Consider the following 21,414-nt stretch of genomic DNA (forward strand, 5'->3'; position numbering starts at 1 on the left):
ACTAAAATAAACCCGACTTTCACATTTATTACAAAGCTGGTAACTATTGTTATTTAATTGGAGCTTAGTTTCCACATTCTTACACAGAGCCTTCAAAAGAAAAAGAAAACTTACAACAGCGGCATGCAGGTGGCAATGTGCTTGACAATAGAAGTCTAATCTCACTTTGTATCTGATGAAGATCATCATCTAAAAGTAGCAACAAGTAACCTGAAATATAGGCCTCTACATTTAAATGTGAGTAGGAGAAGTAGGCCTGTGAGTATCAGCAGTTGGACAAATAACAAGAAACGGTATAGTTTCTACAACAAAGATTATATTATACTATTGGGATTTAGGAATTAGATTTCTGAGATTTTGGCGTCTACGTCTATGTTAGCTTGTCACGTATGAGGATAACGTCCCTCTGCGATTTCACTATCCAAGGAAAGGGAAGGAAGGAAGCGGCCTGGGACCTATGTTAGGTACCACCCCAGCATTTGCCTGGTGTGAATGAGGAAAATTTCACCCAGGATAACTGATTGAAAATGCTTTTACACATTTTCGACCGTGTCTTCAACGGGAATTGAAACCGGGACACTTTATAGTATTGGGGTAACTAAATATTTTTATTGTTTTATTTTGCATACGTAGCATACAGTATAGGCATATACATAGCCTACATACTATTGGAATTGGTCATATTTTTATTATATTTATAGATCCCTATTTTATAACCCCATATAATTTGAAGTGTCTCACTTTCCGTTTATCACGTATAGTATATGATTTGCTCTTCACTATAGAAGGATTTACATTATTATGGAAAAAGACTCTAGTACAATTCCCTCCTCCCAGAATAGCTGCATGAAGTGTCTCTACATTTTGCTTTGTAAAAGCGGCAAACCACTTAAAACGTCCCGACATTGTACTTAAAAATAGTGGCAAACCTATGACAAATCGGAACTTACCCTTTAATTTCAACCGGAAATGGCAGATCCGTTACTTCCGGTTTCAATATTGAACCTCGTAGTTTGGAAGTCTTTCACAGTTTCACAATGTGAAACAAAACTCACTTGTTAAATGATTGGAAGTACTTGTAAGTGATAGTAGAACCTTAAATATGATGACATAGTACTTACTGGTGCAGGTTCCTTTTCACAAATCGGCCGTGGTTTCACAACACAAACACAAGGCTGAAACGAAAAACATGAGAATTAAAGAACAGTGAAAATTTGAAACTGCGTACTCTAATAGGTTTTAAAAATCGAAATTAAATAAACATTTTCAACTATTATCAATTAACTTATTTTCAGATTTAAAAACCCCAAACTGAAATACATATTTCTCATACAATCAAGAACAAAGGTGAGATGAACCAAATACTAAATAGTGGTAGTAGGACTTAAAATATAGTAGTGGGAGCTTTGTTGATTATGTTTAAAGTTAGAACTTGATTTGTAAATGAAATCATAGAGAAAACGATCCTTGTATTCAATCTTACAGGATATGCTCTTTTATAGAAACAATAAACATCTTGCAATTTTCCTTATTAGATATACCGTATCTGAAAATATTCTTCACGTATTTCCACATTTACCTTTCATATATAATTAATCCATTTTTTATTATGTTAATTAATTTGAGGAGATAAGGGCAACAGTGGTTTAACTCACATTTTTTAAAAAGTGGAGAAAAATCAAGTTAAAGTTAAACACATGTGCTTTTTGTACAACATACCAAAAGTAGCCAAAGTGGGGTTGAATTTGTCATACATTATACATATATATGTTGCACAAAAACCCACATATGTTTAACTTGATTTTTCTCCCTTTTTAAAAATGTGGGTTACACCACTGTTGCGCTCACCCCTTCATTTGGACAATATTTAGCTAATCTTTTTTTTAATTTCAATTATAATATTTGAAATATAGTTTGACACTTATTCTTAAAATTACTTTACAAAATACTGTATAATCAAAATTAAGAGTATTTCTTCTAATTTGTATTGTATTCTATATTACTTTCAAATTTATAATCGTAATATTCAGTTAGTTCCTATTCTGTTCGTTTTACGACATCCGTTTATATTATAACTACGAAAATAAATGTAATAACAGCAGTACCACATAGTTCCTACATAGTAGCAATAATTAATTATTTGACATCGTTTTTAGGATATTATCATCACTGACAGAATATATTCTGGCACTTGGTCACATTAAAAGAACTTGTTAAAAACTGATCATTACCATTCACATACATACATAGTCAAATCATCTCGCACGGCGTGACATTTTTCCATAAGTTTAAGTAGAGATATTAAAACTGAAAACTAACAAAAGTAAAATAAACGTTTAAACGAATAATGTAAAACACCCAGAGATTTTACAAAATACAGTATCTTGTGAAACAAAATGAAAATTTGAACAACATTGCTTTATCCTTGGTATGTCTAAGCCTACTATGTAAGATCAATTTGTAACCTTCTCATGATATCAATCCATCTGTAGATACGAAACGGTGTCTTCTTCCCGGTTGTTTATTCTTTACAGACATGGATTTTATTCTACGTTTTGCAATGTTCTACATTGACATCTTTTGAACAAAGTAGAACACTTGTAGAACGCCTTATTTAATTCTCAGCCAAGCAAACCTGACTGCATTGTTGGTTGTCTAAAGTTGAAGGATGTTAAAAATTAGAACTGTAAACGTACTTTTGTTCGCGGTAGTACATAATTAGGTAGAACTTGTGTAATATCTCGACAGGTTTAGTATTGAGTGTCTGAGAAGTTCAGGGCATTTTCTTCCGTGATAATAAACAACATAAGATTTAAAAACGCTCTTTTAGTAACTAAAATATCATTAATATTAGTAATTAATGAACACTAATTCAGATATGAAGAAATAACTATATAGTACCTAAAATATACCCAGTGTAGAACCCAGTTATGGTATAAGTAGGATTACTCATGAAGAAGTAGCAATTTATATAAGGAATGATTTTAGCATGAATTTAGAAAATTTCTGTTATGAAGGGGAATTTGAAATAACAGCAATTTAATTTCCTATTGCATCAACAATAGTGATATCAACCTATCGTACACAGTGACGACGCCAGAGGGGGGGCAAGAGGGGCGAGCGCCCCCCTAGTAGCTACTTCTGCCCCCCTGACTGCCATCTGGACTGCCCCCCCAGACTCCTATAATCTTTAAAATTCTACATGTAGTATTTTATATCAGTATCATAACCAATCTCATTGTCAAAATTGTAGTCCACTTTCCATGCATTTGCTGTGTGGCAGGTTAGTCCTCAAGCTTTCTTCTTTGAGCGTCTGCGTATGCACGCATATTTCTGTTTTCTAATTTAGCGCCTTTTGAGGTAAATTTAGTTATATTTCTTTCTTACGATTTTTAATTATTGTGCCTAGCGAACAATACTAGATTTGGTTGATTTGTTTTCTTTTTATTGGGTCAACTTCGATTGGAAACAAAAGAAAGGTAAAAACAGTTACGTTTTGAAGTTTTGAAGGTTTGAAGTTTTCAGTTTCATATTTTGTTTTATTTAAAACTTCTATACTTCTTTTTTTTCTGAAACATTGTTCTCAGCTTTCAATATTCAGAGGATGTGCTTATAACAGCTTAGTTTGCAACTACCAGGGCTTAATTTTTTGAAGGAGATAAAAAGAGTTGTGTTTTCCCTTTCTGCAAATGATAATAATGAATTTATGGAATTAAATTGATTCCCAATAAAACGTATTGTCAGAGTGCTGATCTTTAGTTAGTAATTGGTATATACTAGTGCTCCCTTACTTATTTTGTTTCAAAGTACTGACGTGACGTCTACCATATTGACTAGGAACTGCTGAAAAAATCGTAGCCCAACCCAGAAGGAGTCACGTGGAATGGTGAAGTTTTACTTCTTCTACACTTCCCCCAAGAGTCAATATACTACCTTGTGCAGTGCTCCAGTTTTTGCAGAAAAGTTTTAAAAATCTGAAAATTTCCTCGCACCACTGTTCGTAGCATTACTCTTATCAGATCTAAAATGGCGTCCTTTCGAGTTTGGGAAATAAGTACACGTAATAGTTAGACGGAGCTAAATCTGCGGAATAAGAATGATTATCTAGACATTGAAATCCTAGATTATGCAATGTCAGTTGTGTTCTCAGGGGCTTATGGACAGGTGTATTCTCCTAAAGGACCAGAATTCCTTTCTTTTCATTTTCCGCGGCGTTGAACTTCGAATTTTTCTTTCAGATTTGTATGTAATGTAGAGATTCTGGATTTAATATCTGAGCGTTACGAAGGTAGTCTATGAGTACGACTCCATGCTTATCCGAGAAGAATGTTGCAAACAGTTTCTCAACCTACTTCTGTGTCTTGAACTTCTTGGGGCTATGGAGAAATGAGTGCTACTACTCCATTGACTGTTGTTTTGTTTCAGGATCATAGTGGTACAACCATACTATTCGTGAGCGAAATTGATCAGCATTACGGTCAAATTGGAAGAAGACTTCTCTTAATGCCGTCACTCTTTTATTCTCCTGACAGATTTTTTGGGAACCCATTATGCCGAGAACTTGCGCATACCCAAGCCATTCTGAATTATGCTACCGACGAGTTCCAAAGAAATGCCCAGAATCTCTGACACAAGTTTTGCTGAGAAGGTAAAAACTGAGAAAGCGGGGTGCAGCCAGACCTCAGACTATAATAAGTATATCGTTAGTTTATTATACACTTTAAAAACTATATAAATAATAGCTTAATTTATTTTTGTCACTCAAAAACTGGGGTGGCTTAGGCCTTGGGCTATATCCACCACTGGCTGAATGCTACAATTTTCAAGAATAATGTCACAAATTGCATCCATGATTTCGGGAAGAGTCATTGCTTTTAATCATCCTGGATGTAAAGCATAATTTGTTAAGAAATCGCCACTGTATATAACGGAGGAGAGTCCCGTGGTGTTTCACTGATTTCCTAATTAATTTACTTCGGTGACTTTCCTTGGTGGAACAAAAATGTTATAACAGCTAGAATCTGGATGTTCGTGAAAGTATCTGTTTGGGCACACATAATCACTTCAGAGGCCTGAGAAACAATAAGAATTTCTTTATTAATATCAAAATTTATATTGTACATACAGAGATATGTTTTTCTAAACTACAGTTTCATTTTTCCACCTAGTACCTACACTTCTTCTGGATTGGACTACGACATTTTCAGCAGCTATATATATGTAGAGAGAGAGAGAGAGATAAGATATATACGTAGCATATATATCTAGACGAATGTGTTACTTGTAGTATAGGCGAAAGTAATTCAATTTATGTTTAGACTTCAAAAGTTACATTGAAAAATATTTAATGTGCAGACGTTACTTGTTAGTTAGAAATTTTACCTTGAAATAAGTTTAATTTATAATCATATAGGTCTAATACGAAAACAGCAACGAAATACACAATGTAATGCAAAATAAGTCAAACGTAATAAATATGTCATTTTTGGTATGGCAAATAGCCGCCCCCCCCGAAAATATATCTGCCCCTCCTTTGCCCCCCTAAGAACTTAAAGCTGGCGTCGTCACTGATCGTACACCGGACTCAGACATCAATGCCTTTCTTGCACGCTGGGAAAATCTTATCATCTACATAAGCAAGAATGAAGCACATAAAATACTATATCTAGGAGACGTAAATATCAATATTTTAGTTGACGCTTCTACCAAGAACTATTTTTCTGAACACTTAGATCTTTCAACTTTTACTTTTTAGAAGGATGTGAAAAATTGGAATTGTGAATGCCTTTTGTTCGCAGTAATACATTTCCCTTTCTTTTCCTTGATCAATGACTGAGCGCTTATCTCCCTGGCATCCCTCCCTTGTTCGATCCGAGACAGGCCCGTAGCCAGGGAGGGGCTAGAGCGGGCAATGCCCGCTCTAAAATATTTTTTGCCCGCTCTAAAATATTTTTTCCGCTCTAAAAAGGACGTTGCCCAGAAGTTTCAAATTGTTTCAGCAAATCCCAAAAAGGAAAATCTTGTGATTTTATTTACTAAATAAAATTGAACTTAGCGCGTATTTACTACTACTAAGAATTTAAATTGAACGTGGCGTATATTTCTACGAAAAACAACAGTTATTCTTTTTGCTAGATATACTCAATAATCTCTCATGTATTACTTTTCCTCATTCCAAGAGTTTGAAGAATCACAGCCACGACAAGCATTCAAGGCGTTGGACAAGATGCCCTTCCAAAGAATACCCATATGAAAATTGACCCGAAAACAGGCTATGTTACATAAATGTAAGTGCCTGGGTTATGCATGTGTAACATTGCAGGTAAAAAAGCATTTGTTTTACCGACTTGACAGTACATGTTCCATGTGTGCCTGTAATTAACGTGTAAAACATGCAACATGTCCATGTTCCTTACAGTGCAAGAAAAACGCATGTCTCATATATGAAACTGTTATCGAAACTGTGATGTCTGGAGAAAACGTACATGCGCCTCTAGAATAGTCAGATACAAAAAAATCAGTGGGGAATTCGAAAGTTTTGTTTATTGTAAAAGCGGCAACAATGCAGGTTTTCACGTGATTTGAGTCTTTGCGAGGAGCACCCACGAAAATAAATCGATGATTGTAAAATGTTTCTAAATAGCAGTTTGCATCGGCTCACTTTGTGTTTTCTGAGTGGCCCCGAACCATTTGTTTCACGATTTGTTTAAAATATACGGAATGAAGAGAACGTTAGTTCCTTATATGCACTCAGAGAAAAAATCAAGACGGCAGCAGGACACCGAACCTATTATTTTAAAAAGATTTTGTCACACACCATTATAATTGCGCGCAATAATAAGTAGCAGAGTGCTTAGCAAATTTCCAGAAAGAAACAAAAACAGTAGAAAATGAACTACAGGCAAATGTCTCTCGACAGACGTTTCCAAATACTCTACTGACTATTATAACCTCATAAATATGAAGCAAGCATCCATCAAGTCATTTTTGGTGCAAAAGTTATCGAAAATGAAACTAATTCAGAAGCAGGATCATCTGTATCAACATGTGTAGAAGGTCAAGAAGAAACTAGTCAAATATCTGATTTCCACCATGTTGGTGTTGATTTCCACCATGTATCAGACCTTGGCGATACAAAACCCGCTCAGCCGTATCTTGCAAATTTTCCAGGTTCCAGTATTTCTGGTTCAATTCGACGATTTCGTCCAATATGGTACAAAACGTGGGATTGGCTCGAGTATTCTCTTATGTAAGATGCTGCCGTTTGCTTTCCATGCCGGAAATATCCGTCAAGAAACAGTGATCCCTCATTTGTGCAGAATGGTTTCAGAGACTGGAAGCATGCAACCGAGAAAAATGGAGCATGCAACCAAGGGATTTTCTCGTCACGCCAATTCTGAAACTCATAGGCACGCTGTGGCTTGCTACTTGGAGCAACGGAAACGTGAGGAATCGGGCGAAACGGTCGTGAAGAAGGTGTGTAGTGATGTAATTATGAATAATAGGTATTATGTGAAAAGTGTGATGGAAGTTATTCAATTCTTGGCTGTGGATCATTTGTTCTTTAGGGGAGATTCTGGGTGTGAGCAACTCAAGTGGTTTATTCTTAAATTTGTTTGAATTTAGTATTCGTAAAGATTCGAAATTAGTAGAAATTGTCAAAACTACCCCTGCCAATGCAACATACACTAGTCCGGATATTCAGAATGAGATAATTCATTTCATGGCAGAATCTGTTAAGAGGAAAATAGTAAATGAAGCAAACGAAAGTACATTTTGTTCATTACTTGCAGATGAAACCAGAGACAAACAACGAATCGAAGATTTGTCTGTCGCAATTAGGTACCTTGTGAATTTTAAAGTGCAAGAAAGATGTGTAGCTATACTGAAGTTGGACAAAAAAGACGCTGTCAGCATTAAGAACGCCATTTTAGATTGTTTAAGAAAAGTAGAATTCAAAACCGACACGATAATAGCACAGTGCTACGATGGAGCACCTGTCATGAGTGGTCAGAAAAATGGAATGCAAGCTCTTTTGTCTGAGGATTTGAAGAGGAACATTTTGTTTGCTCACTGTTTCAATCACCAATTACATCTAGTTATTTGTAGAGCCATTGACACAATTCCTAAACTGAAAGAGTTCTTTGATATTTGTCAACAATTATATTACTTTTACAGAAAAGGACGCGTTGCAGCAGATTACGCAGGAAGGAGTTTAAAGCGATTGTTGGAACAACGTTGGACTGGACATCTTGACACAGTGACTGTAATTCATGACGACAGGTTTCACATATTAAGTGCACTGATGGCAATTCAAACTTCCTGTGAAGAACACGCCTCAATGAAAGTTGAAGCTACCGGTTTACTACATCAGATCTCAACTAAGACTTTCTGTTTCCTCACTGAGCTCATGTGCAGAGTTCTTGGATATCTAAAACCGACAAACGCACTGCTACAAAGAAGAGATTTGGACATTGATGCCGCTGTGAAGTTAATAGGATCGGTAACGAAACAGCTCAGGTTTTGCCGGCAAGACGAAGGAATATTTGAAAATATCCTTCACGATGCAAAGAAGGCATATGCCTTAAACACTTCGATTCAGCAACTATTAAAACGCAAATGCACACACTCCAGTCGCTTAGCTGATTCTGTTGTTGATTTGGAAGGCATAAATTTGGGGAAGGGAAAGGAAGACGAGAAGGAGCTGAAAAGATTATTCTGCAAAGTTCTCTATATCTCCGTCGAAGAAATTCGGAGTAGATTCAGTGAGACAGGGACAGCTATGATTGGTGCCATTCACCATTTACTGAGTTAGAAAAGAAGTGGGGAAAATTTGAAACCTCTGTGTGATGTTGTAAAGTACAAAGACCTGCATTGCAAAGTGCTTCAGAATTTGAAGCAGGAAACAGATATAGCAAATCGACTGATCAACAAGACATCATCTCTGGAAGAGCTCACAAAACAAATTGGAAAATATGGCGAGGCTTTCCCGGGCCTAAAGATGCTTACAGAAGCTGCTTTATTATCCCGTTTTCTACGTCCACGTTCGAAAACTGCTTCTCACATCTGACAGCTCTCCTTCGACCTCAACGTCTGTCTATGGGACATGAAAGAAAATCGGACCTCGTTCTCCTGGCTTACAACAAAGATATTCTAAGTGCACTAGAACTAGACCAGCTTGTAATTGAATTTGCGAAGTGCTCACGTCAACTCCTTTTGCTGTAATTACTTACATAAGGACTGTAAAAAAATATTTATTTTACTTATACCAGGGTTGTTTCTTAACTTTTATACATAAATCCATAATCTACTTGTAATAAAAGTATTGTAGTTCCAAAACACTATAATTTAGATAACAGTTAATAAATGTTCCTAAAATAAATTACTTTTTACTTTTAGTACTACTTAGTGTATTAAAATATATATTGAATTATATACCATCATTTTAACAAAAAATGTTAATGATGATATTTGATAGTCGTGGATTTGATACTGTAATATTTATCAGCATAATAAAGTGTTTCAACTTTCTTATAAATTCCATAAATAATAAATAAATATATAAAGGAACATAGACATTGACAACGACAAGCGCCTCAAGGAACAAAAACTATATATATATATTAGAGAGAGAAAGAGTTTTTGAGTTACTTGAGGTCCCTGCCATTGCCCCCTCAGTATTCATTATTGCCCGCCCTAAGCAATCAGGCTGGCTACGGGCCTGATCCGAGACCATGTGCGTCTGTGGTGAACACCATCGTGTTAATGACATTTCTCGGGTTATCCTGTATTCCACCAATTCTTTCATATTCATTAATTTTCATTATTAGACAGCCGGCTGTCTCTTTTATACTCTAGAGCACAGGCATGGTATGTAAATCTTAAAGAAATATTTGTTTTCTTTTCTTGGCAAGATTAGTGTCAAGAAGAGAAAGAATGAACGATATAAGAATTCCAATAAATATATTTTTGATGTTATTGTAATAGTTATATATTAAACTTAATAACTGTCTGTATCTAAATTCTAACTGAATCCTAAAGTAATTTTCGTTAAGTATTCTTCTTTTAGAAATTATAAAGTAAAAGTGCAGTAAACAAATCTATGTAATTCTTTCGTTGAAGCCAATAAATGTAAAGGGCTATCTGCTTGGTCTCTGACTTTTTTCATCTAAGAAACAGATAGATATTTTCCAAATACATATTAGTCACCAATTTAAAGATTCTGTTTTCTGTAATATAACTCCCGCTTTTGATTTTTATCTCTCTCAACCTTTTCGAATGTTGACTTTTCATTATATATTATACGTACATACAGTTGAGTTTATTTTGATTCTCAAGTAAATTACTTCGACCATCTTGGGGTTGCCTAATAATATTAGTAGTAAAGAATTTTTCTCATGTGATATGTATGTTGCTGTAGAAGTACGACGCGGTCAAACCTAATGCTTAGCTTGAAATATCTTATAGAATATAACACCCAAAGACATTGCTAATATCAGAGTTTACCCATAAGAACTTAGAAACATTGAAGAAAAACACAAAATTTATATACTTACAAGTCTTGGTTTAGACACTTTACGTTCTACAGGCTGTAAGAGAATAAAGTAAATATATCAAAAATCTATTAAAACTGAAGTAAAAATTGAAAGTAATAATTAAAATATAATTTTATTTGAAAAAAGCAAATTGTATAAATGAAATATGTACTCTTAAGTGCTAAAAGTAGTGAAATAGAGGTAGGGAATTGACGTCGGGAGATCATCGTGTAAAACCGGTCGAACAACGCGAATCAGTTTCAGTGCTGTCAGTTGGAGTTTTGTGAGTGAAGTGAAAGCTACCGTGGGGATTGCAATACGACAGGAATTATCGGCGTTTGAGTACTGGATGGCAGTTGTTGTTAGACCAATACGGCATTCAATTTTGGAAGTTACCCGGAGATTGATTTTTTTTAGCGACACTGTTAAGGGTGGACCATGAGTACCACATTGAAGGCATTTTGATCCAACAGAGACAACGTAGTGGCAGCCCACGTGTGCTGGATGACTGCGACCAGCTATGTCTAGACAAACAGACAAGCAACAGTGCGTGAACTGACACAATGCTGGACGTCTCAGCAAGTATCTCAGAAGTCAGTGCAGCGCAATTTGATCTCCAGTGTATCGCAGCCCCAGACCGACACTAATGCCACTACTAACCATCGGCAGCGGCGATTCATGTGGCATCAGGAACACGCGGATTGGGACAATGACTGACAAGATGTTACGTGATCACACGAGCCGTATTTCCAGTTTGTACGTGCGGATGGTGCAAGCCTCATGGGATCATGGACCAAATTCTCAACAAAGCATTCTCCAAGCTGGTGATGGCTCAATAATGCATGGGACGTATTTAGATGGCAGAGTTTAGGTAATCTGGTCTGCTTAAATCACACATGGACCGGTAATCGCTATGCAGAATGATGCGCGATTGATCAGAGACACATCCTAAATACTTCGAATAAATTATTTGGCTTCCAAGATCTGCGGATATGAATCCAATCGAGGACATATGGGACATCATAAAACGGCCGCTAATGCCCAGGATCATCCATCTGCTACAAACACCGAACTGTTGACAAAAATCGAGACTGAATGACTGTACATCCTTCCAGTAAACTACCTTACCACGTCGAGTAGTTGCACTGTGTAGTGCTCGAAGAGGTCCCACATGTTCTTAAGTAGATATCCCATGACTTTTGGCACTTAACTGTATAAAAGAAAAAATACTTAAAAGTTAAATCTGAACATAATAAATTTAACTTTGTTCAAGCTGTCTTCGTCTATGTAGTGAAACAATTTAATTAATATCCCGTTTAATGGCTTGCTACAGTTGTATTCGGGTTTAGTTTGCCACTCTTCATTAGTGGGACATATAGTGTGTTTCATGATGAGAATATGCAAATCCTTCTTCAAATTAGCTACAACACACGAAAACAATGGAAGCATTAAATTTAAAATAACATATTCTAAAAATAATCTGTTAACGAATATAGCCTTTTTGAACCAAACTTACAACAGCTCTTGGTCTTGGTACATTTATATACACACACACATTTCTTTAAAATTATATTTAACTGTTGTCACTTTAATTAAAATGCTTGAAAAGAGGTTACATTAGGATATTTTTCAGCATTATCTATTATACGTTTATTAAACGAAACTGAATGATAATTTTAATAGCTTCATTTTAGGTTCAATCACGTTTTCTTGCTGGGTCTATTATTTTCCATGGCATCGAATATAGTAACCATTGCGATATGAAATTATATTTCGTGTCTTTATTATACACAAATATGGCTATTTTGCTATCTCTTTCCTTTTAGTACTATGCCTACTTGCAATAACTGAATAAAAGTGCTGAGATTGGTGAAATCTCTAGCCCTTCTCTATTTATAGTAGAACTACTTGCAATAACTGAACAAAAGTGTTCATATTGGTCAAATCGCTGTCCATTTCCTTTTAGTGCTATGCTTAGTAGCAATAGCAATAAAAATATTGAGATTCGTAAAATCGCTGTTCCTTCCCTGTTCGTAGAAAGAACTATTTGCAATAACTGAATAAAAGTGCTAAGATTGATGAAATTGCTATTTGTTAGTAGTAGGTCGAGTTGCATAATTGAACAAAAGTGCTAAGATTAATGAAATCATTTTCCCTTTCCTGTTAGTAGTAGAACCAGTTGCAATAACTGAACAGAAGTGCTGAGATTGATGAAATTGCTATTTGTTAGTAGTAGGTCGAGTTGCATAATTGAACAAAAGTGCTAAGATTAATGAAATCATTTTCCCTTTCCTGTTAGTAGTAGCCCCAGTTGCAATAACTGAACAGAAGTGCTGAGATTGATGAAATTGATATTTGTTAGTAGTAGGTCGAGTTGCATAATTGAACAAAAGTGCTAAGATTAATGAAATCATTTTCCCTTTCCTGTTAGTAGTAGGCCCAGTTGCAATAACTGAACAGAAGTGCTGAGATTGATGAAATTGCTATTTGTTAGTAGTAGGTCGAGTTGCATAATTGAACAAAAGTGCTAAGATTAATGAATTCATTTTCCCTTTCCTGTTAGTAGTAGCCCCAGTTGCAATAACTGAACAGAAGTGCTGAGATTGATGAAATTGCTATTTGTTAGTAGTAGGTCGAGTTGCATAATTGAACAAAAGTGCTAAGATTAATGAAATCATTTTCCCTTTCCTGTTAGTAGTAGCCCCAGTTGCAATAACTGAACAGAAGTGCTGAGATTGATGAAATTGCTATTTGTTAGTAGTAGGTCGAGTTGCATAATTGAACAAAAGTGCTAAGATTAATGAAATCATTTTCCCTTTCCTGTTAGTAGTAGCTCCAGTTGCAATAACTGAACAGAAGTGCTGAGATTGATGAAATTGCTATTTGTTAGTAGTAGGTCGAGTTGCAAAATTGAACAAAAGTGCTAAGATTAATGAAATCATTTTCCCTTTCCTGTTAGTAGTAGCCCCAGTTGCAATAACTGAACAGAAGTGCTGAGATTGATGAAATTGCTATTTGTTAGTAGTAGGTCGAGTTGCATAATTGAACAAAAGTGCTAAGATTAATGAAATCATTTTCCCTTTCCTGTTAGTAGTAGCACCAGTTGCAATAACTGAACAGAAGTGCTGAGATTGGTGAAATTGCTATTTGTTAGTAGTAGGTCGAGTTGCATAATTGAACAAAAGTGCTAAGATTAATGAAATCATTTTCCCTTTCCTGTTAGTAGTAGCCCCAGTTGCAATAACTGAACAGAAGTGCTGAGATTGATGAAATTGCTATTTGTTAGTAGTAGGTCGAGTTGCATAATTGAACAAAAGTGCTAAGATTAATGAAATCATTTTCCCTTTCCTGTTAGTAGTAGCCCCAGTTGCAATAACTGAACAGAAGTGCTGAGATTGATGAAATTGCTATTTGTTAGTAGTAGGTCGAGTTGCATAATTGAACAAAAGTGCTAAGATTAATGAAATCATTTTCCCTTTCCTGTTAGTAGTAGCCCCAGTTGCAATAACTGAACAGAAGTGCTGAGATTGATGAAATTGCTATTTGTTAGTAGTAGGTCGAGTTGCATAATTGAACAAAAGTGCTAAGATTAATGAAATCATTTTCCCTTTCCTGTTAGTAGTAGCCCCAGTTGCAATAACTGAACAGAAGTGCTGAGATTGATGAAATTGATATTTGTTAGTAGTAGGTCGAGTTGCATAATTGAACAAAAGTGCTAAGATTAATGAAATCATTTTCCCTTTCCTGTTAGTAGTAGCCCCAGTTGCAATAACTGAACAGAAGTGCTGAGATTGATGAAATTGCTATTTGTTAGTAGTAGGTCGAGTTGCAAAATTGAACAAAAGTGCTAAGATTAATGAAATCATTTTCCCTTTCCTGTTAGTAGTAGCCCCAGTTGCAATAACTGAACAGAAGTGCTGAGATTGATGAAATTGCTATTTGTTAGTAGTAGGTGGAGTTGCATAATTGAACAAAAGTGCTAAGATTAATGAAATCATTTTCCCTTTCCTGTTAGTAGTAGCACCAGTTGCAATAACTGAACAGAAGTGCTGAGATTGGAGAAATTGCTATTTGTTAGTAGTAGGTCGAGTTGCATAATTGAACAAAAGTGCTAAGATTAATGAAATCATTTTCCCTTTCCTGTTAGTAGTAGCCCCAGTTGCAATAACTGAACAGAAGTGCTGAGATTGATGAAATTGCTATTTGTTAGTAGTAGGTCGAGTTGCATAATTGAACAAAAGTGCTAAGATTAATGAAATCATTTTCCCTTTCCTGTTAGTAGTAGCCCCAGTTGCAATAACTGAACAGAAGTGCTGAGATTGATGAAATTGCTATTTGTTAGTAGTAGGTCGAGTTGCATAATTGAACAAAAGTGCTAAGATTAATGAAATCATTTTCCCTTTCCTGTTAGTAGTAGCCCCAGTTGCAATAACTGAACAGAAGTGCTGAGATTGGTGAAATTGATATTTGTTAGTAGTAGGTCGAGTTGCATAATTGAACAAAAGTGCTAAGATTAATACAATCATTTTCCCTTTCCTGTTAGTAGTAGCCCCAGTTGCAATAACTGAACAGAAGTGCTGAGATTGATGAAATTGCTATTTGTTAGTAATAGGTCGAGTTGCATAATTGAACAAAAGTGCTAAGATTAATGAAATCATTTTCCCTTTCCTGTTAGTAGTACCCCAGTTGCAATAACTGAACAGAAGTGCTGAGATTGATGAAATTGCTATTTGTTAGTAGTAGGTCGAGTTGCATAATTGAACAAAAGTGCTAAGATTAATGAAATCATTTTCCCTTTCCTGTTAGTAGTAGCCCCAGTTGCAATAGCTGAACAGAAGTGCTGAGATTGATGAAATTGCTAATTGTTAGTAGTAGGTCGAGTTGCATAATTGAACAAAAGTGCTAAGATTAATGAAATTATTTTCCCTTCCCTGTTAGTAGTAGGCCTAGTTGCAATAACTGAACAGAAGTGCTGAGATTGATGAAATTGCTATTTGTTAGTAGTAGGTCGAGTTACATAATTGAACAAAAGTGCTAAGATTAATGAAATCATTTTCCCTTTCCTGTTAGTAGTAGCCCCAGTTGCAATAACTGAACAGAAGTGCTGAGATTGATGAAATTGCTATTTGTTAGTAGTAGGTCGAGTTGCATAATTGAACAAAAGTGCTAAGATTAATGAAATCATTTTCCCTTTCCTGTTAGTAGTAGCCCCAGTTGCAATAAGTGAACAGAAGTGCTGAGATTGGTGAAATTGCTATTTGTTAGTAGTAGGTCGAGTTCCATAATTGAACAAAAGTGCTAAGATTAATGAAATCATTTTCCCTTTCCTGTTAGTAGTAGCCCCAGTAGCAATAACTGAACAGAAGTGCTGAGATTGATGAAATTGCTATTTGTTAGTAGTAGGTCGAGTTGCATAATTGAACAAAAGTGCTAAGATTAATGAAATCATTTTCCCTTTCCTGTTAGTAGTAGCCCTACTTGCAATAACTGAACAGAAGTGCTGAGATTGGTGAAATTGCTATTTGTTAGTAATAGGTCGAGTTTCATAATTGAAAAAAATTCTAAGATTAATGAAATCATTTTCCCTTTCCTGTTAGTAGTAGGCCTAATTGCAATAACTGAACAGAAGTGCTGAGATTGATGAAATTGCTATTTGTTAGTAGTAGGTCGAGTTGCATAATTGAACAAAAGTGCTAAGATTAATGAAATCATTTTCCCTTTCCTGTTAGTAGTAGCCCCAGTTGCAATAACTGAACAGAAGTGCTGAGATTGATGAAATTGCTATTTGTTAGTAGTAGGTCGAGTTGCATAATTGAACAAAAGTGCTAAGATTAATGAAATCATTTTCCCTTTCCTGTTAGTAGTAGGCCTAGTTGCAATAACTGAACAGAAGTGCTGAGATTGATGAAATTGATATTTGTTAGTAGTAGGTCGAGTTGCATAATTGAACAAAAGTGCTAAGATTAATGAAATCATTTTCCCTTTCCTGTTAGTAGTAGCCCCAGTTGCAATAACTGAACAGAAGTGCTGAGATTGATGAAATTGCTATTTGTTAGTAGTAGGTCGAGTTGCATAATTGAACAAAAGTGCTAAGATTAATGAAATCATTTTCCCTTTCCTGTTAGTAGTAGCCCCAGTTGCAATAACTGAACAGAAGTGCTGAGATTGATGAAATTGCTATTTGTTAGTAGTAGGTCGAGTTGCATAATTGAACAAAAGTGCTAAGATTAATGAAATCATTTTCCCTTTCCTCTTAGTAGTAGCCCCAGTTGCAATAACTGAACAGAAGTGCTGAGATTGATGAAATTGCTATTTGTTAGTAGTAGGTCGAGTTGCATAATTGAACAAAAGTGCTAAGATTAATGAAATCATTTTCCCTTCCCTGTTAGTAGTAGGCCTAGTTGCAATAACTGAACAGAAGTGCTGAGATTTATGAAATTGATATTTGTTAGTAGTAGGTCGAGTTGCATAATTGAACAAAAGTGCTAAGATTAATGAAATCATTTTCCCTTTCCTGTTAGTAGTAGCCCCAGTTGCAATAACTGAACAGAAGTGCTGAGATTGATGAAATTGCTATTTGTTAGTAGTAGGTCGAGTTGCATAATTGAACAAAAGTGCTAAGATTAATGTAATCATTTTCCCTTTCCTGTTAGTAGTAGCCCCAGTTGCAATAACTGAACAGAAGTGCTGAGATTGATGAAATTGCTATTTGTTAGTAGTAGGTCGAGTTGCATAATTGAACAAAAGTGCTAAGATTAATGAAATCATTTTCCCTTTCCTGTTAGTAGTAGCCCTACTTGCAATAACTGAACAGAAGTGCTGAGATTGGTGAAATTGCTATTTGTTAGTAATAGGTCGAGTTTCATAATTGAAAAAAAATCTAAGATTAATGAAATCATTTTCCCTTTCCTGTTAGTAGTAGGCCTAATTGCAATAACTGAACAGAAGTGCTGAGATTGATGAAATTGCTATTTGTTAGTAGTAGGTCGAGTTGCATAATTGAACAAAAGTGCTAAGATTAATGAAATCATTTTCCCTTTCCTGTTAGTAGTAGCCCCAGTTGCAATAACTGAACAGAAGTGCTGAGATTGATGAAATTGCTATTTGTTAGTAGTAGGTCGAGTTGCATAATTGAACAAAAGTGCTAAGATTAATGAAATCATTTTCCCTTTCCTGTTAGTAGTAGGCCTAGTTGCAATAACTGAACAGAAGTGCTGAGATTGATGAAATTGCTGTTTGTTAGTAGTAGGTCGAGTTGCATAATTGAACAAAAGTGCTAAGATTAATGAAATCATTTTCCCTTTCCTGTTAATAGTAGCCCCAGTTGCAATAACTGAACAAAAGTGCTGAGATTGGTGAAATTGCTATTTGTTAGTAATAGGTCGAGTTGCATAATTGAACAAAAGTGCTAAGATTAATGAAATCATTTTCCCTTTCCTGTTAGTAGTAGGCCTAATTCCAATAACTGAACAGAAGTGCTGAGATTGATGAAATAGCTATTTGTTAGTAGTAGGTCGAGTTGCATAATTGAACAAAAGTGCTAAGATTAATGAAATCATTTTCTCTTTCCTGTTAGTAGTAGCCCCAGTTGCAATAACTGAACAGAAGGGCTGAGGTTGATGAAATTGCTATTTGTTAGTAGTAGGTCGAGTTGCATAATTGAACAAAAGTGCTAAGATTAATGAAATCATTTTCCCTTTCCTGTTAGTAGTAGCCCCAGTTGCAATAACTGAACAGAAGTGCTGAGATTGATGAAATTGCTACTTGTTAGTAGTAGGTCGAGTTGCGTAATTGAACAAAAGTGCTAAGATTAATGAAATCATTTTCCCTTTCCTGTTAGTAGTAGCCCCAGTTGTAATAACTGAACAGAAGTGCTGAGATTGATGAAATTGCTATTTGTTAGTAGTAGGTCGAGTTGCATAATTGAACAAAAGTGCTAAGATTAATGAAATCATTTTCCCTTTCCTGTTAGTAGTAGCCCCAGTTGCAATAACTGAACAGAAGTGCTGAGATTGGTGAAATTGCTATTTGTTAGTAGTAGGTCGAGTTGCATAATTGAACAAAAGTGCTAAGATTAATGAAATCATTTTCCCTTTCCTGTTAGTAGTAGCTCCAGTTGCAATAACTGAACAGAAGTGCTGAGATTGATGAAATTGCTATTTGTTAGTACTAGGTCGAGTTGCATAATTGAACAAAAGTGCTAAGATTAATGAAATCATTTTCCCTTTCCTGTTAGTAGTAGCCCCAGTTGCAATAACTGAACAGAAGTGCTGAGATTGATGAAATTGCTATTTGTTAGTAGTAGGTCGAGTTGCATAATTGAACAAAAGTGCTAAGATTAATGAAATCATTTTCCCTTTCCTGTTAGTAGTAGCCCCAGTTGCAATAACTGAACAGAAGTGCTGAGATTGGTGAAATTGCTATTTGTTAGTAGTAGGTCGAGTTGCATAATTGAACAAAAGTGCTAAGATTAATGAAATCATTTTCCCTTTCCTGTTAGTAGTAGCCCCAGTAGCAATAACTGAACAGAAGTGCTGAGATTGATGAAATTGCTATTTGTTAGTAGTAGGTCGAGTTGCATAATTGAACAAAAGTGCTAAGATTAATGAAATCATTTTCCCTTTCCTGTTAGTAGTAGCCCCAGTTGCAATAACTGAACAGAAGTGCTGAGATTGATGAAATTGCTATTTGTTAGTAGTAGGTCGAGTTGCATAATTGAACAAAAGTGCTAAGATTAATGAAATCATTTTCCCTTTCCTGTTAGTAGTAGCCCCAGTTGCAATAACTGAACAGAAGTGCTGAGATTGATGAAATTGATATTTGTTAGTAGTAGGTCGAGTTGCATAATTGAACAAAAGTGCTAAGATTAATGAAATCATTTTCCCTTCCCTGTTAGTAGTAGGCCTAGTTGCAATAACTGAACAGAAGTGCTGAGATTGATGAAATTGATATTTGTTAGTAATAGGTCGAGTTGCATAATTGAATAAAAGTGCTAAGATTAATGAAATCATTTTCCCTTTCCTGTTAGTAGTAGCCCCAGTTGCAATAACTGAACAGAAGTGCTGAGATTGATGAAATTGCTATTTGTTAGTAGTAGGTCGAGTTCCATAATTGAACAAAAGTGCTAAGATTAATGTAATCATTTTCCCTTTCCTGTTAGTAGTAGCCCCAGTTGCAATAACTGAACAGAAGTGCTGAGATTGATGAAATTGCTATTTGTTAGTAGTAGGTCGAGTTGCATAATTGAACAAAAGTGCTAAGATTAATGAAATCATTTTCCCTTTCCTGTTAGTAGTAGCCCTAGTTGCAATAACTGAACAGAAGTGCTGATATTGGTGAAATTGCTATTTGTTAGTAATAGGTCGAGTTGCATAATTGAACAAAAGTGCTAAGATTAATGAAATCATTTTCCCTTTCCTGTTAGTAGTAGGCCTAATTGCAATAAATGAACAGAAGTGCTGAGGTTGATGAAATTGCTATTTGTTAGTAGTAGGTCGAGTTGCATAATTGAACAAAAGTGCTAAGATTAATGAAATCATTTTCCCTTTCCTGTTAGTAGTAGCCCCAGTTGCAATAACTGAACAGAAGTGCTGAGATTGATGAAATTGCTATTTGTTAGTAGTAGGTCGAGTTGCATAATTGAACAAAAGTGCTAAGATTAATGAAATCATTTTCCCTTTCCTGTTAATAGTAGGCCTAGTTGCAATAACTGAACAGAAGTGCTGAGATTGACGAAATTGCTATTTGTTAGTAGTAGGTCGAGTTGCATAATTGAACAAAAGTGCTAAGATTAATGAAATCATTTTCCCTTTCCTGTTAGTAGTAGCCCCAGTTGCAATAACTGAACAAAAGTGCTGAGATTGATGAAATTGCTATTTGTTAGTAGTAGGTCGAGTTGCATAATTGAACAAAAGTGCTAAGATTAATGAAATCATTTTCCCTTTCCTGTTAGTAGTAGCCCCAGTTGCAATAACTGAACAGAAGGGCTGAGGTTGATGAAATTGCTATTTGTTAGTAGTAGGTCGAGTTGCATAATTGAACAAAAGTGCTAAGATTAATGAAATCATTTTCCCTTTCCTGTTAGTAGTAGCCCCAGTTACAATAACTGAACAGAAGTGCTGAGATTGATGAAATTGCTATTTGTTAGTAGTAGGTCGAGTTGCGTAATTGAACAAAAGTGCTAAGATTAATGAAATCATTTTCCCTTTCCTGTTAGTAGTAGCCCCAGTTGCAATAACTGAACAGAAGTGCTGAGATTGATGAAATTGTTATTTGTTAGTAGTAGGTCGAGTTTCATAATTGAACAAAAGTGCTAAGATTAATGAAATCATTTTCCCTGTCCTGTTAGTAGTAGCCCCAGTTGCAATAACTGAACAGAAGTGCTGAGATTGGTGAAATTGCTATTTGTTAGTAGTAGGTCGAGTTGCATAATTGAACAAAGTGCTAAGATTAATGAAATCATTTTCCCTTTCCTGTTAGTAGTAGCCCCAGTTGCAATAACTGAACAGAAGTGCTGAGATTGATGAAATTGCTATTTGTTAGTAGTAGGTCGAGTTGCATAATTGAACAAAAGTGCTAAGATTAATGAAATCATTTTCCCTTTCCTGTTAGTAGTAGCCCCAGTTGCAATAACTGAACAGAAGTGCTGAGATTGATGAAATTGCTATTTGTCAGTAGTAGGTCGAGTTGCATAATTGAACAAAAGTGCTAAGATTAATGAAATCATTTTCCCTTTCCTGTTACTAGTAGCCCTAGTTGCAATAACTGAACAGAAGTGCTGAGATTGATGAAATTGCTATTTGTTAGTAGTAGGTCGAGTTGCATAATTGAACAAAAGTGCTAAGATTAATGAAATCATTTTCCCTTTCCTGTTAGTAGT

The 21,414-nt window shown here is 35.4% G+C and overlaps 1 protein-coding gene across 1 annotated transcript in view; it reads right to left on the reverse strand.

Moving 5' to 3' along the window:
- Positions 1-21,414, reverse strand: part of LOC145692064 (uncharacterized) — a 156,740-nt gene that overhangs the window by 47,218 nt on the left and 88,108 nt on the right. The window contains exons 4-5 of the mRNA XM_081767356.1: positions 10,557-10,589; positions 1,122-1,175 (exon numbers count right to left, since the gene is read on the reverse strand). Of these exons, the coding sequence (XP_081623482.1) occupies positions 1,122-1,175; positions 10,557-10,589 (87 nt within the window). The remainder of the gene's footprint in view (positions 1-1,121; positions 1,176-10,556; positions 10,590-21,414) is intronic.

Source organism: Thermobia domestica, chromosome 1 (assembly GCF_964235325.1).
Source record: "Thermobia domestica chromosome 1, izTheDome1.hap1.1, whole genome shotgun sequence".
In the NCBI taxonomy this organism is placed as follows: Eukaryota; Metazoa; Arthropoda; class Insecta; order Zygentoma; family Lepismatidae; genus Thermobia; species Thermobia domestica.